The sequence below is a fragment of the Cucumis sativus genome, chromosome 7 (genome assembly GCF_000004075.3).
Source record: "Cucumis sativus cultivar 9930 chromosome 7, Cucumber_9930_V3, whole genome shotgun sequence".
Lineage (NCBI taxonomy): Eukaryota > Viridiplantae > Streptophyta > Magnoliopsida > Cucurbitales > Cucurbitaceae > Cucumis > Cucumis sativus.
The window spans coordinates 15383906-15399698 of record NC_026661.2 but is presented as its reverse complement, the minus strand read 5'-3'; the positions used below and the strand labels follow the sequence as shown (position 1 = coordinate 15399698).

At 31.7% G+C, this 15793-nt stretch overlaps 1 protein-coding gene across 1 annotated transcript; it reads right to left on the bottom strand.

The window, feature by feature from the left end:
* Positions 1 to 6556: 6556 nt before the first annotated feature.
* Positions 6557 to 12493, bottom strand: LOC101203876 (E3 ubiquitin-protein ligase PRT1). The gene is made up of 7 exons (XM_004139587.3): positions 12223 to 12493; positions 10711 to 10739; positions 10451 to 10630; positions 9397 to 9720; positions 9006 to 9209; positions 8223 to 8317; positions 6557 to 7344 (listed from the first exon to the last, which is right to left on the bottom strand). Exons 1-7 carry the CDS (start codon positions 12282 to 12284, stop codon positions 7159 to 7161), a joined length of 1080 nt encoding a protein of 359 aa, XP_004139635.1. The 5' UTR covers positions 12285 to 12493; the 3' UTR covers positions 6557 to 7158.
* Between the last annotated feature and the right edge of the window lie 3300 nt (positions 12494 to 15793).

Genomic DNA, 15793 nt, shown 5'->3' with positions numbered 1-15793 from the left:
TTAGAACAAAAGAGCAAGGGTGGGAGAGAATACGAAGTAGAAAATGAGAGGATGAAAATTTGTTTTTCGTTTTTTATATAGAAATGAGAAGAAGGTGTGTCATATATATAATGGAGCAAAACGTAACGATTCAACTAAATGGTTCAATAACGATTGCAATGTTTGTAACGTTTGTAACGGTAAATAAAATCTATCACCAAATTAGATTGTTATCAAACAATATTTTTAGAAACTAAATTATTATTTTCATAAAAATTTAGAAAGTATAAAAGAATTTTTTTTAAACTAAAAATGTAGAAGTGGAAATAACAAATAAATGTAAGCAAAGAAGTGAAAAAATAAATGTGTGATTTATGGGATTTGTATTTTGCATAGTAATGGGTGAAAAGTAGCTTCAAAAATTTTGGTACACAGTAAAGCCCTAAATTTAGGTTTTTTTTTTTTTTTTTATTTTCAATTTCTTTTACTTTTTCTTTAGTTTTTTTCGAGGAGTAAATAATAAATATTATACTTTCACTTCTTCTACTCATTCATCATTTCATCTTTCATAATTCAATATCCTTTTACCTTTCTTTTTTCTACAATTTTATTTGCAGTTTTTATAGTAACATGAAAAAAAATATATATATATGTTTGTTTGTTTCACAAATATATTATCAACCAATTTAATCCAAATGAGTTCACTCATGGCAAAATTTAGAATGAAAAATAAGTCCATAACTCGTAACTTTAAGATTTAGAGGTAACCGCGAGAATGATTTGGATAACAAACTAAAAAATAGTAAATTTCCAAAATATTAAGATTAATGTCAAAACCGCTAGCTATGGACATTTTTTTTTTACCGAGTATAGCCATTTATGGTGGAATTTTTTTTTTCAACAGATACAGTGTAGTTATACAGATTAAAAATGATGCATCACAAATTCTGGGATACAGTGTATTTGCAAACGTTTAGTTTTGAAAAATCTTAACTAATTTTTTATTTTCGGGCTGGATAAGATTGCACCAACATTTAGATTTATGCCTCTAATTTATACCAAATTTTCAGATCCTTAGGTTTCAAATCAAATGATTAACAATTTATTTCTATAATTCATAACATATATCTAGTAATAATTATTTGAATTCAATTTTTTTTTGGTACCGTGCTAAGATAATTTTATAACTCTCTATTTCATAGTTATACATAATATTTATTAATATTTTGTTATAGAATACATAATACATATTTGTCCTATTTCTAATAAGAATTTGAATTTAGATTTTATAACAATTTTGACTTGTTTTAGACGATCATTTCCCACAAAAACATAAATTAAAAATTTAAGAATTATTTATTTGCTTTAAAAATTTATAAAAATATATATTGTTAATACTAATTTGAATTTAAAATTTTATCGATCTCTAAAATCGTGCTAAGATTATTCACTTATTTTATTGAAAACAATTTGAAATTTGAAATTGAAATTTTATTAGTTTTGGTTTTTTTTTTTTTTTCATGACAACGTTTTAGCTTAGTTTGATATGGGAAAATATTTTATTAGTTTTAATTTATGTCAATTATTTTCAAAGTTATTTATTTATTAACAAAAAAAAATCCAATTGATCCAAAATATTTCATTCACCTCCTTAAAAATATTGGTATGGTTAGTAAATAAATATATTTCATTAACCTATTTAAAAATATTTTTTTCTTAATTTAACAAAAATCGATTTATTGATTAAATTGGTCGGCTTTGATTACATTGATTATCTATAGAGTTATATTGTATTTGTACGTTCTACATGACAATATTATTCTTTTCAAATTAGTTCCACACTGTATTGACAGAATGTATAACATATTTTGCTGACACAATTACATTGTAATTTATGCTTTTAAATAGTGTGATAAACTATCTATTTTATAACATGATCACATATTCGATTATTAATATTTATTTGCTCATATAATCATATACTTTTCTAATCCAAAAAACTTAACATTAAGATGGATTTGTTACAAAACTAACAATAAGAACAATTTCTTTAATAGTGTCGTTGAATCATAATCAGACTTGTTTAACTAACCAAACTTTATAATAACCAATAGAATTAAGATTTTTCAAATATAGTATATGTCGAGTATGAATGGTGTTATAGACAACAGATTTTGGACACACACAAAAAGATAAAAAAAAAATTGGTCATCAAGATATAGTATCATTTCCTAGGTATAGAATAATTCATATATTTTAAATACAGTGTATTTGCATAGCTGAAAAGATGAGACAAAATATTTTGCAAACAACATCCAAATTTGGTAAAATCTTAACGAAATCTGTTATTTTGTTGTTGAACAAGATTGCACCAACCTCCTCTATAATAATGACAAATATATATACAAGATTTCCTATTTTTGTTATATTTTAAACAATTTAATTATTAACAATTTATTAAATAATACAAAATATATTTTTAATAAAAATTTAAATTTAAATTTTAGATCCTCTCCTAAAATAATATCAAATATAAATACAAGATTTTTAAAAAAGGTATATTTTAAACCATTTATTAAATAATACATAATATATTTTTATTAACAATTTATCCAAAGTAAACTATTTATTTTGCTATTCTTCTTGTCAGCACTAAAATTTATAGGAATGAAAATTAACAAACTCATCTCAATTGAAATTGTCGAACGACTAGAATACCCTCACAAATAAAAATGTGAAACGACATTTGATTATCGTTTTATTGTTATCGACTTTTTCTAATTACCATCTAATTATCAATGATATCGATTGTTATTTGATTGTTCTATGAATACCGTCTCATTGCTATTTGATGTTAATTGTTATTTTATTGCAATTTATAATAATTTATCATCTCATTGTTATTTAATTTAATATTGATTGTTATCTAATTGTAAATGATATTATTGCTATCTAATGATTTTTTTTTAATAATTACTAAGTAGTTTTTGATAAAAGACAAGTCTATTCAAAGCTAGATCTCAAATAGGTTATCTATTCATATGGAGAAACTGCTATATGGCGAGCAGTGAAACAAACCATAACAGCCACATCCTCAAATCATGTTGAAATTGTTGCAATTCATGAGGCTAGTGGAGAATGTATATTGTTAAGATCTATGACTCAAGACATTCGAGAATCATGTGGTTTGTCTTCTAGTAAACTCTCTCCAACAACATTATATGAAGACAACACAACATGTATAGCTCAAATAAAAGGAAGCTATATTAAAGGTGATAGAACGAAGAATATCTCACTCAAGCTTTTCTATACTCATGATCTTGAAGAAAATGGTGACATCAATGTACAACAAATTCGTTTAAAGGATAACCTAGCAAACTTATTTATAAAATCATTACCTACAACAATCCTTGAAAAATTGGTACACAACATTAAAACGCGGCAACTCAAAGATCTCAAATGATGTGTCCATTAGGGAGAGTAAATTTTATTTTTGTAAGTATATATGAAATATGTACTATGTTTTTCTTCACTAGAATTTTTTCATTAGGTTTTTCCTAGTAAGGTTTTAATAAGCATATTGTAATGGACATCTAAGATGGAGTATGATAAATAATATTAATATAAGTACATGCTCATTAGTGTGTGCTTAGTGGTCATAGCCACATGTAAACCCATTAGTGTGCTTAGTGTTCACCATGTGTCAGCAAACATAGTCTCTTAGTGGCCCGGGCTTTGATGGATTTGTAAGAACATACTTGAATTAGATGAGTTTCCAAATTAATGGAAGATAGTGGAGAAATTTGAGACTTTGTTTCTTTTTTTCTTATTTTCTAAATTTCTTATTTCTTTATTTGCTTATTTATATATTATATTATTATATTATATTTTTTATTGTTTAAATATTATATTTCCTCTCTTTTTGTATTTGGGTTGTGTCCCGTTTTCATAACTTATAAAACATTAAATAAAAATCCTACATCCTTTTTGTTGCATATACAAAATATAAAAACAGAATCCACATTTGCAAATATATATATATATATATATATATATATATATATATATATATATATATATTTCTATCCAATCTAATTTTCCTGTGTAATTAATATTTTTAACAAATTGGTAAAATATATGGTATAGAACACTTTTGAAAATGGAAAAAAGGTCACAGACCCACAATGTGAAACACATCAAACTAGTTAACACTCGATTAACCGACCACACTCATGCACACATAATCTTTTTCTAAATGAATGTGACACTACAGTTTAAATAATGGTTTAGATCATGATACATGATCGTTTACCATAACTATGCGACTGTTTTAGATATATTACAAAGATAGACGATCGTGCAGTGAAATAATATACTTTAAACGATCATGTTGATCATGGTAGACGATTGTTTTTGTTATGGTAAGTGATGGTGTAATCCAATGTAAAAGATCTTTAAAAACTTCAAATCTAACAATCGTGTTGGTTATGGTAAGCGATCACGTAGACCAATGTAAAATATGATCGTGAAAAACTTCAACTCTAACGATCATGTTGACTATGGTAAAAAATTATGTTGATCATTTAAAACGATATTCAAACGATCTTGATATTCTCGAATATGAGAAATATAAAGAATAATATTGAAACAACCGTGAAATAACTTCAAAGCATCTTGTCGTAGATGATGGAGATGACATAGGAGATTTAAACGATTGGATCTTGTACTCTAAAACGCCCAAGAAAAAACAATAGAGAAGAGAAGATGAATAAATCACAAAGAAAAAGAAAAAAAGAAGTGAAGAATCGTCACGTAATATTCAAGGACAAATATGAAATTTATGAAAAATACTTTCATGACTTCTGAACTTTTATCTTTTATTACACGAGCCCATAAATACTTTTAGATTTTGTTCTATATGTAAATTTAACATTAAAAAAATAGAACATTTTTTAATTCGCAAACATAGCACTAATTTTTCAAAATTATCAAATATAGTAAAAAGTTTCAAATTTATTTGTGGAATTTACTCATATGCCAAACATGAAAAATAGAATTTTATACAACAAATTTTCCAAATTTATCATTCACAAATATAGAAGTGCTTCTGCATTTACTATTATTGTTTCTTAATTTCAATCTTATCTGTTATAGAATATTAGTTTTCTAATGCATTATTATATTATTAGTTCAATTAGGGCTCAATCTACAGTGTTAGAAACCATTTTGAATGAATATTGATAAACTATTGAATTTGAAATTTTTGATATATTATTGATCTAATAAACAAATGTATTTGTAAGAAGTAATGATATACTAAGGATGCACCAACATTTTATACTTATAAATGAGTTTTGAGTTAACATTTATATACTACTAGTACATCAATCTTATTCATGAAATTTTGTTTACCACGTTTGATATATAAAACTATACATAATGAGATATACTTCAAATTACTTATTCATGTTTGTGGATGAGAATCAAGATCTACCCAAGTTCAAAATCTTACCTATTCTTTTTTATTTTTTCAAAATTTAAGTCACATTGCCAAACATTACACAAATTGGAGAAAATTGAATCCAAATAGATTGAAAGACAAACAATAATGAAAATACAAATGTGTTTGAGGTAATTCGAACCTCTTGAAGTCCCAAATTTGAGAGTTGAGATAACTCTCAAGTCCCTCGTTCAATCACCAAATATTGCTCAACTCTTTTCCTACTCACTATATTGGTAACCAAACTTCCCTATTAAATGATATTTATATGAAAACCACTTTAATGGATAATTGAAAATATGTCAAAACACAGGATTGAGTTTAAGATTTGCAAGATTAAATAAGATTTGGGAAGAATTACATGATCAAATTTAAGAAGACGTAAGAGTTGGTATAAGAATCAAAAGAATGTATATTTGGTGTCATCCAATACAAAAATAACACCAACATTCTATATATTTAGGCTTTCTTGATCAAATCTATCTACTTTCTAAATCTTACATAATCTCTTGCAAATTTTCATATTTTCCAAATTAAAGAAAATGAAAGTGCAATATAGAAACAAAAATTTGATAATATAGTTTGATAAAGATACAACGAAATTTAAAAGATGGAAAATTTGTTAAAAGATTTGGAAAGATTTAATAATGTTTTAAAAAGCAAAAACCTGGTTTAATATAACAGAAAATTTTATTGAGAGAACCTCAAACAATTGATATGGTGGAAAGTTAATTCTAACTAAATCGAGAAGGTCGATCTAAAAAGCTATATGCTAATTGAAAAAATTGAAACTTCAAAAGGGATTATTTCTGACAATTTCTCATTTCTAAGATTAAAAATTATTAACATAAATAATGGTAACAATTTCTAAAAAGAACTGAATGAAGATATAACTTTATCATAATCCAACTTTTTAAAGAACACGTTATGATTTAATTCTAATAAAACATTTAACCATCATTACTCTAAAAAAATAGAATACTTCTCCTAATTTGTATGTTGATGAAAACTTGAGTGAAGAAATCAATACATAAGGATAAAAGTTGAAACATCTAAAACATAATCAATAATATCACCTGATAATAACTCTTTGTGCAATAACACTAAAAACTAAAATGAAAGCTCATTTTCGAAGTTTGCTCAGAAAATGTTATTTGAATAAACCACCACCATTAATATACTTACAAGTTGGCTGTAGCTAATTATAAGAAGAAACCAACCTCAGATGACTCCACTGTTTGTTCAAATTCAAGAGGAAGAGGAAGCAGCTGAATTTTGAAGAGGATTAGAGGACACTTTTATGTACATTGATGTGAGGTCTTTTATGCCTCTTTTATCATCTTCCCTCGTAAAAAAACATAGAAATTTCAGTTTATGAATCATCCACACACTAGAGAAAGAGGTCGTGTTCCGAAAACCAGAGTGGAAACTCCATACGAAGCAATGTTGTATTTTGATTCCAGATATTTTAACATTTTAGGTGGGTTCAGAGTGATTTTGATCAGTTCTATTGTCATTGGAGTTTGTTTGAGTTCTACCATCCACGTCGGAATCATCCTCATCACTCTCACGATCATCGCTCGAAAATTCGAGAATTGCACCTATGTTATCTGAGCTATCTGAACCTTCACCATCAGCAATAATAAAGGTTGTAGAACCTTCCTCTAACATTTCTGTCACTACCCCTCCGTCATATTTTGAAACATTGAAGGATGTACAAGCTGGAACCTGTGTTCTGGTCTATGTTGCTGGTTAAACCGACCGGGACGTTTTGAACGTGTATTGTAGCAGTCACCACAGAGATCAAAACCTGATGCCTCTAAACAATCCTTGCACTTGTATCTGTCGCCAATGAGGGGAAACATCTGCAGTGTATAACAAAAGAATAACAAAGTGAGCACCTGGTAATCAAATTCTAGTCAGCAAACTAGTTTCAATATTTGGATCCAATTTTTAGTTCAGGCAGAAGAGTTATAGGTTATCCTCATATGAGACATTATGTTAAATCTCCATATATCTATTCACCAAGTCCATGGTGTATGAAATGCAACTATTTTATTAGGTAAGGCCATGTTTGGGAGTGATTATGTTGGGACCCGAACTTGAGTTCAATCAATAGAACTTTATTGATGTAATAGTGTCTGAACAGAATACAAGAATCAATAGTATGAAAAGATCAAATTGAGAATTTCTCAATTCGATTACAGTCTTCCTCACTCTCTCTCTGTTACCTTGTCTTCCAAAGGTGCATAGATGACTTCTCTCTCTACCAAGATCTTAACTAACTTTCCCTCCTAAAACACAATCTATTTATACCCATTCTTCTAACTGCCTCTTTACTTAACAGACTGCTAACAGACCTCTTTACTAACAGACTCCTTCATCCGCACGTGCCATCCTTAGCCTTCTTTCCTCTTCTACTGTATTGGTGAACGATAGGAGGTCTATCAGATTACAATCCTTGATTAATTAGAATTAGGATAAGTTCCCTTGATTGATTAGGATACGGATTAATTTCCTTCATTAGTTAGGTTTAGGATTACTTTTTTTCATAAATTTGGATTAGGATTACCTTGTTTTCCTATTCTCCATAAATAAATGGATTATCTTTTGGTATTGATAAATTTTGATCCATAAAAAAGACTTTGGTTTTATTGATCTCCTTTTATCACTAGGCTACACTAAATAGCCTTTTAACAACATTGACAGCATGATAAGAATGGTGAACATATAAGGAAATTACCCCACAATAATCACAGCCAATAAAAGTATGCACTTTAGAGGCAACATCACCCCATCTTGGCAGGTACTCTCCCTTTTTACCCTCTTCATTGGAACCTGGAAGCAAATAATAAACGTAAATAAACCAAAATGATATTATACAGACTAGTTTGTGTTAATGAAGCATTTACAATATTGTAGAGCAACAGTACGCCATCAAGTATTATAAGTACATTTCTACCCTTACCAAAAGGATTGAAGAATACAATTGTAAATAACACAATTATTTCAAAATTCCTACATGTGTACAATATCTTGTTTTCCTGAAATTACCAATACGAAAGAAATGAATAGAGCATGGATGGTAGTAGAACAGCCCTGCTATCAGATAAATGGACCTAAAAACATTAGTAAATTTTGATAATATGATGCGGGTTTTCGGAGATGATGTAGAAATACCAGAAATAATGTTTTAAAAAGCATTATAAGTACATTTTCCATTTTGAATGAATCATTCCATCACTTCAAAGATGATGTAGAAATACCAGAAATAAATGGATACGATCATTCAAAATCATTCACAAAGAAATTTTCCTACAACCTCTAACAATTACATAGTTTGGACAGCTAAACTACCTTCGTCCGCACAAACAAAAGTGCAATAAATACGTGAACTAGAAATTAAGAAAAAAAGAAGAAGAATGTAACAAATACCAAGAACTAAAAGCAACAAAATAGATTAATCCAATAACACAAATGCAACAATATTAAAAACGATTATTTAAGCAAGTGTAAACAAACATACAGGAAGTTGGATTGTCATGCTTCATACTGTTGGCTAGTTTAAGTTGAACTGAGTCTCTGCGGATGCTATATTCTTCAGGAAATTTTTCCTTCAAAAACTGATCAAGCTCCAAACACACATTTCGAAATCCCCTTGGTTGCAGCGACTGACAAACTTGGCACTCAAGTGTCTCAACTTGTGAGTTGATACAACTCTCACAAAATACTATAAACATAAGAAAATAAGTTATATTGAAACCTTTTAATTTATGGCATTGAAGTCAACATATTTTGGGAATGGTAGTAAAGTTGAAAAATGAAATAAACCGATACTTAAACAAATACTTTTACTACATAACTGAAGGTAAAATAGAATGCGAGCTCACACAGGGATGAAAAAAAAGAATATATACCATGGCCACAGTTCATAACCACAGGTCGGAAGAGCAATTGGGTGCAAGCTTGACATAGCACATCAGCAACTGAAATTTTCTCCTGATTTTGAGTCTTTTGAGCACAAGGATCTTGAAGAGAATTGAGGCTTACAACAGAAGTAGAACTAACAACGTCAGAATTTTCTTCTAATATTAATTCAGCAACAGCGTCATCATTTTTGGTATTTGTGTTCAGCTCGCCATTAGCAGAATCTTCTAAGTGTTCCACTTTCATACCAGCTTGGGAGCCACAAGCAAGGGAATCAAATTGTGGAGAGAAAAATCCAATTTTCTTTTCCACCTCTGAAAATGAAAATCATTTAAATGGTGACAAGGTTAAAATAACTCTACCAAAAAATTTGAAGAAAATAGACAATGAATGACTACTCATTTGTTGAACCGACATTAAGAAAATATCATTTTCATGAATACAGTTCCATCAATTAAACAATATGTTTGAGATTTATGTGTATTTTAACACAATTAATATTTAATATCAAACGCAAAAAGTAATGGATCATTAGCATTCTGCATTCTAATTAGTTTTTTCATTATGAAACATTATTATCATTGATAAAAAGAATTAAGCAAAAAATAAATAATCTGAAAGATGGAAGACAAGATAAATCTTACAAATTATTAAATTAATCAAGGAATACAGCAAGGGCACTAGCAGTCTTGTCAAGAAAATATAAAAAACAGGTACACTAGATAGATAAGCGGCTCAAAAAGATGTGTTCCCTTGTACATTAAATAGATAAGCCCATTTTCAAGCCAGTTCTTTGTGTTATTCTGGCTTTGCAACTTTGATCTCATTGGCATTTAAATACATCATCATAACAGGGATCGACTTTCCCTGTTCTTTGCTCTACTTTTCGTTGGGTTTTACTGACTGCAGGTGGAGTAGACACTTAACAGATTCAAAGCTAAAACCATTACACCTCAGTCATATAATATTGTTTTTAACAGCCATGATTGCAGCCGTTGCAGACATTAGCACATTAGTGATAACAGCATCCACTAGAAAGCTCACCTAGAATTTGACTTTCCCTTCTCTTATAGGATGCGGGATAAATCTTCAGGATCAATTGGTGAAGAATCTCACAGATGGTAGGAAAGTGATAATATGAACGTCTACAAATTGGACAGTGGGACTCACGAAAGCCATTCATGCATTTGTGCACGCACCAAAAACATGAAATATGACCACAAGCTGGAATAGAAGAAACTAAAAATTAACAAAAGGATGACACCTCTCAAAAAAATGTATGGTCAACATCTAATTATACTCACGGAGCACTATAGGCTTGTAGAGAAGATCCCTGCAATTCACAACCAACTTAAATTAGCCATATGAAGAAGAAACTGGTGAAGACAAATAATACCAACAAACAACAGAATAAAACAACCTCCTTGCACCCAGTTGTTTCTCGTTTCTAATAATACTATAAGCCAATACCTCATGATCATGTAATGGTCAATTCAAAGTTTAACTTTCCTCCAAAATCTAGGAAAACCCAGTTTAGAACTGTAGTCCTATTGGATAAGGGACTCTTAGAAGATAAATTATACAAATTGAAATTGCCTACTATGTACACATTTATTTGGCATAATTCAGGCACAAAAAGTATGCAATAGAAAGGGGCCTCCATTATTTGGCAATACGTGCAGAAATCTTATCAAAAGAAAACTAGTCAATGCTTGTTTGAAGTCATTACTGAGATCTTGAAAAGAGCTGAATTGATATAGACCATCCATTCTTTAGTTATTTGAAGTCATTCCTACAATTTATGCTAGTATATTTTCTTATATATATGTGAGTGTTTGGGCCAGCTTACGCACCTCAACTAATCTCGCGTGGGATAACCGTCTGACACTACAACATTTGGATGTCAAGAAAGCTCATAGAAATTAATTCTGGGTAGATGACCATCATGGATTGAAGCTATAACCTCTAAGTTAGTTATTGAAACTATGTCTCCCTTTTTACCACTAAGCTAACCTATGATGGTTACAATTTATCATAGTATTGAACATGAACAAATTCCAAATGCAATGTCCCACTCTACTATGTATCCCTCAGCCAAAGAATAGTTAACATCAAGCCAACTGTTTCTAAACTTTACAATGACTTCAAATGAGCATGCAAACAATTGAGTGAGCTTAATAAGAAAACAAAAAAGTCCTTGATGTCTCTCAGTGTCTAAATCTTAGGGTAGGTTCGAGCTTCCGAATCAGTTAGAGTGGGACGCCACATCTGGTTCTTGAAAGAATAGCTAAAAACCAGTCAACCCCAACTCAAAAGTTTACATCGAGTGTTCACTTTGGATCCAATAGATGACAACAATGCTTTGACAAAATGAAACGAGTCCTTTTTATCCAATTCTATTATTTACCAACCCACCTAGGTGACTTTCGGGCCAAACGAGGAATAGGGCAATTCACGCAAATAGAAAAATACTAGGCATCCCAAAATGGGATTTTGAGAAATAACGTTTAATAATGATAGCCTTCCTGAAAGCCTCGCCTCTTCTTAAGAAAGTATAGACCGAACATGTAAAATACACGGCATAGCTATTAACATATAAGCACATCGCGAATCGAAGATGACCCAGAACAAGAAATCATTAGCTTTGCCATTGAAAATAATTGATTGTTCAAATTCCTAACCTCAACAATAAACCATCAGAACAAAACAAGAAACCCACATAGATATATACAAACATCGAACAAAAAATCATTCCAAGGCGTATTTTGATTCCAAAAATGAAGGTAAAACAAGAGAGAGGGAGAGAGGGAGCTGACAAGCAGACACAGCAGAGGAATGCGTCGGCGTCGACATCGTCAAGCATCTGATATTCCGCCATTGATAAGGTTGAGGAGAATGTTGAGAAGGGAATCGGAGGAGAGAAAAGAAATGGCGGTGAATAGAGGGAAACGTGAAACTGGGGGACTCTGATTAACAGAGCAGATTAGAGTCAAATGGCAGCCTGTAATTACTCGGAACGCCAAGTCCGTAACCAACCAAAATCAAGATCATAATAGTAACTCTAAATGGGTTGGATTTGTTTGGCTTAGAGATATTTTGGATGAATAGGTTTGTCGAAGTCACCATCCAAATAACTCAAATCAAAATTCCAGCTGACCAGAAAATTTAAATTTTCAACTTTTAGATAAAATAATAAAATTTAATTTGAATTGGTGTAATACCAAAATCGTATCAATATTTTATTGATTAAGATTTATGGTATATTTTACATTCGAATAACCGAGGGATAAATAAGCAATATATACAACATAAATAAAGTAACAAATGTGATTAAGCCTAAATTGAAGAATTTACATTACCCTCCCTCAAACTCAAGATGGTAGAATGGTGGTCAGCTTGAGTTTGGTAAGTAACTGACTGAAGCGACTAGGTGGTAAGGCTTTTGTGAAGATATCTCCTGGTTGCTCAGTAGTGAAAACAAATCGTAAAGGAGGGTGTTGCTCAAGAGATGATGACGAACAAAGTGACAGTCATTTTTTATGTGCTTTGTACGTTCATGAAAGACATCATTGTGAGCAATCTGAATGGCACTACGATTGTCACAATGAAGGAGAGTGGGATCCTGTTGAGGGGCACCCATATCAGAAAGGAGCCAACGAAGCCATAGGAGTTCAGCGGTAGCATCAGCAAAAGCACGATATTCTGATTCAGTACTGGAATGAAAGACAACACTTTGTTTCATACTACGCCATGAAATGAGAGAATCGCCTAAGTAGAAACAGTAACATGTGGTAGATCGTCGATCAGTGGGGTCTCCAGCCCAATTTGCATCAGAATAGCCAGACAACACAAGAGAAGATTGAGAAGAAAACTGAAGACCATGTCCCAAAGTTCCCTTGACATATCGAAGGATGCGTAGAACAACAGTAAAATGGATGGTTCTCAGAGTAGCCATAAATTTACTAACAATGTGAACAACATATGCAATGTTTGGACGAATTACTGTTAGATAGATGAGACTGCCAACAAGTTGTTGATATAAGCTCACATCTTCAAGAGGAACACCATAAAAAAGGGTTAGATGGGTATTGAGATCTAATGGTGTTGAAGCTGTGTTGGAGTCGGTGACCATCCGAGCGTCGAAAGACTTCAAGACCAAGAAAGTAGTTGAGAGATCCAAGGTCTTTCATCTTAAAATGTTGACCAAGATAATGTTGTAGGTCGGATATGGTCTGTGGATCATAACCAATAATAATCATATCATCAACATAAAGAAGAAGAAGAACAATACCATGTGGTGTCTGTCGTGTAAAGAGTGCAGTGTTATGAGAGTTGGAGGTAAAGCCAAGTTGAGTAATGGTGGAGCTAAATGTGGCAAACCATGCTCGTTGAGCTTGTTTATTAGACATATAATGCATGAAGAAAAAGACACACTTTGTTAGGAGGAGGAGAAGTATCAGGTGGTGGCTTCATATAAACTTCTTCAGAAAGGGTCCCATTAAGAAAGACATTCTTGACATCCATCTTAAGAAGAGGCCACTGCTTGGCAGCAGTAACAGCTAACAGACTGCGAACAGATGTCATTCGAGCCACAGGAGCAAATGTTTCTTCATAGTCAATCCCATATCCTTGCGAGTATCCTTTCGCAACAAGACGAGCCTTATAACGCTCAATAGTGTCATCAGAGTGAGTTTTGATTTTGTAAATTCACTTGCATCCAATGGGTCTTTTACCAGGAGGTAAATCAACATAATCCCAAGTGTGTGTCTTTTCAAGAGCCTGTAATTCATCATTCATTGTTGTCTGCCATAAAGGGTCAGTATTGGCCTCTTGGTAAGAGGTGGGTTCAACAAGGGAAACAATGGTGGGAAAACAGTGATATCAGTGAGATGAGTGGGAGGTTCTCTTACGTGGAGCGACGAAGAGGAGTATCTGAAGTAGGTTCAGGAATGTCATTGGAGACAGACGGTCGGTTCGAGTTTGCAGGAGTAGGTGAAGATTGAGCAAGCTCAGTATCCAGAGTGAATTCAGAAAAAGAAAAAAGTTCAACAAATGTATCAGTAAAGAAATGATAAGGACTTGAGAATGAGGTGTGGAAGGAGGACAAACGAGAAAACATAATATATTCCCAAAAAGTGACATGTCTAAATATACGAAGTTTTCTGGAAAGAGGATCTTAACAACGAAAACCTTTATATTCGGTGCTATAACCAAGGAAGCAACAGAGACGGGCACATGGTTCAAGTTTAGTATGTTCATGAGAATGGAGAAGAACAAAGCAGGCACAACCAAAAACTTTAAGGCTAGAGTAGTTGGGAGAAGTACCATATAGTCTTTCGAATGGAGAGGTGTTTTGAAGAACATAAGAAGGAAGACGATTTATGGTAGAGACAAATGTAAGAGCAGCTTCACCACAAAAATTTTCAGGACAGGAGGCAGAAAGTAGGAGGGCACGAACTGAGTCAAGAATGTGGCGATGTTTGCGCTCAGCACACCCATTTTGTTGAGAGGTATGAGGCCAAGAGCGCAGAACAAGAGTGCCCTGTTGGGAGAGAAATGAAAGAAGAGTGGAGTCTTTATACTCTAAAGCATTATCAGTGCGAAGAGTTTTGATAGGACAAGAGAATTGAGTGCGAATCATGTTAGCAAACTCAATATATGTGCGTGATAATTCAGTATGGTGTTTAAAAAAATAAATCCATGTAAATCGAGAGTAGTCATCAATGAATAAAACATAATAGCGATAACCATGAACAGTAGTGGTAGGGGCAGGACCCTAAATGTCAGAATGAACTAAATCAAATGGTTTATCACATATAGAGGTTGATTAAGAAAAAGACAAAGCATGCTCTTTAGCAAGTTTGCAATTTAAACAATTGAAAGGAATAAACTTAGTAAGATTATTCAAATTGTTAATAGAAACTAAATGATGAAATTTTCCAAAGGAAGCATGACCAAGACGAAGATGTCACTGATATGTGTCAGATTCAGTGACGGAAGTAGAAATGAAGGAAGGAGAAGAAAGTTGAAGAGATATGAATTAAAATCTTCCCACTTTGCGACCCATACCAATCGTTCGTCCCACCTGCAGATCTTAACTTGACAACCATTGGGAAAAAAAGAAACAGTTAAGCCAAGGTCACATAATTGACCAACAAACACGAGATTAAATGTCAAGTTGGGGACACAATAAGTAGGGGTGAAATCGCATTGGGTTAGGTTGGGTTGGAAGAGATTATCAACCCAACCCATATTCTCAGGTTATTTGGGTTGACAACTCGAATTTAGTTTCTAACCTAACCCAATCCAACCCATAAAATATGGTTTGGGTTGTTGGGTTGTATATATAAATTTTTTTAAAATTTTTTTTTCCCGTTTTCTAGTTTC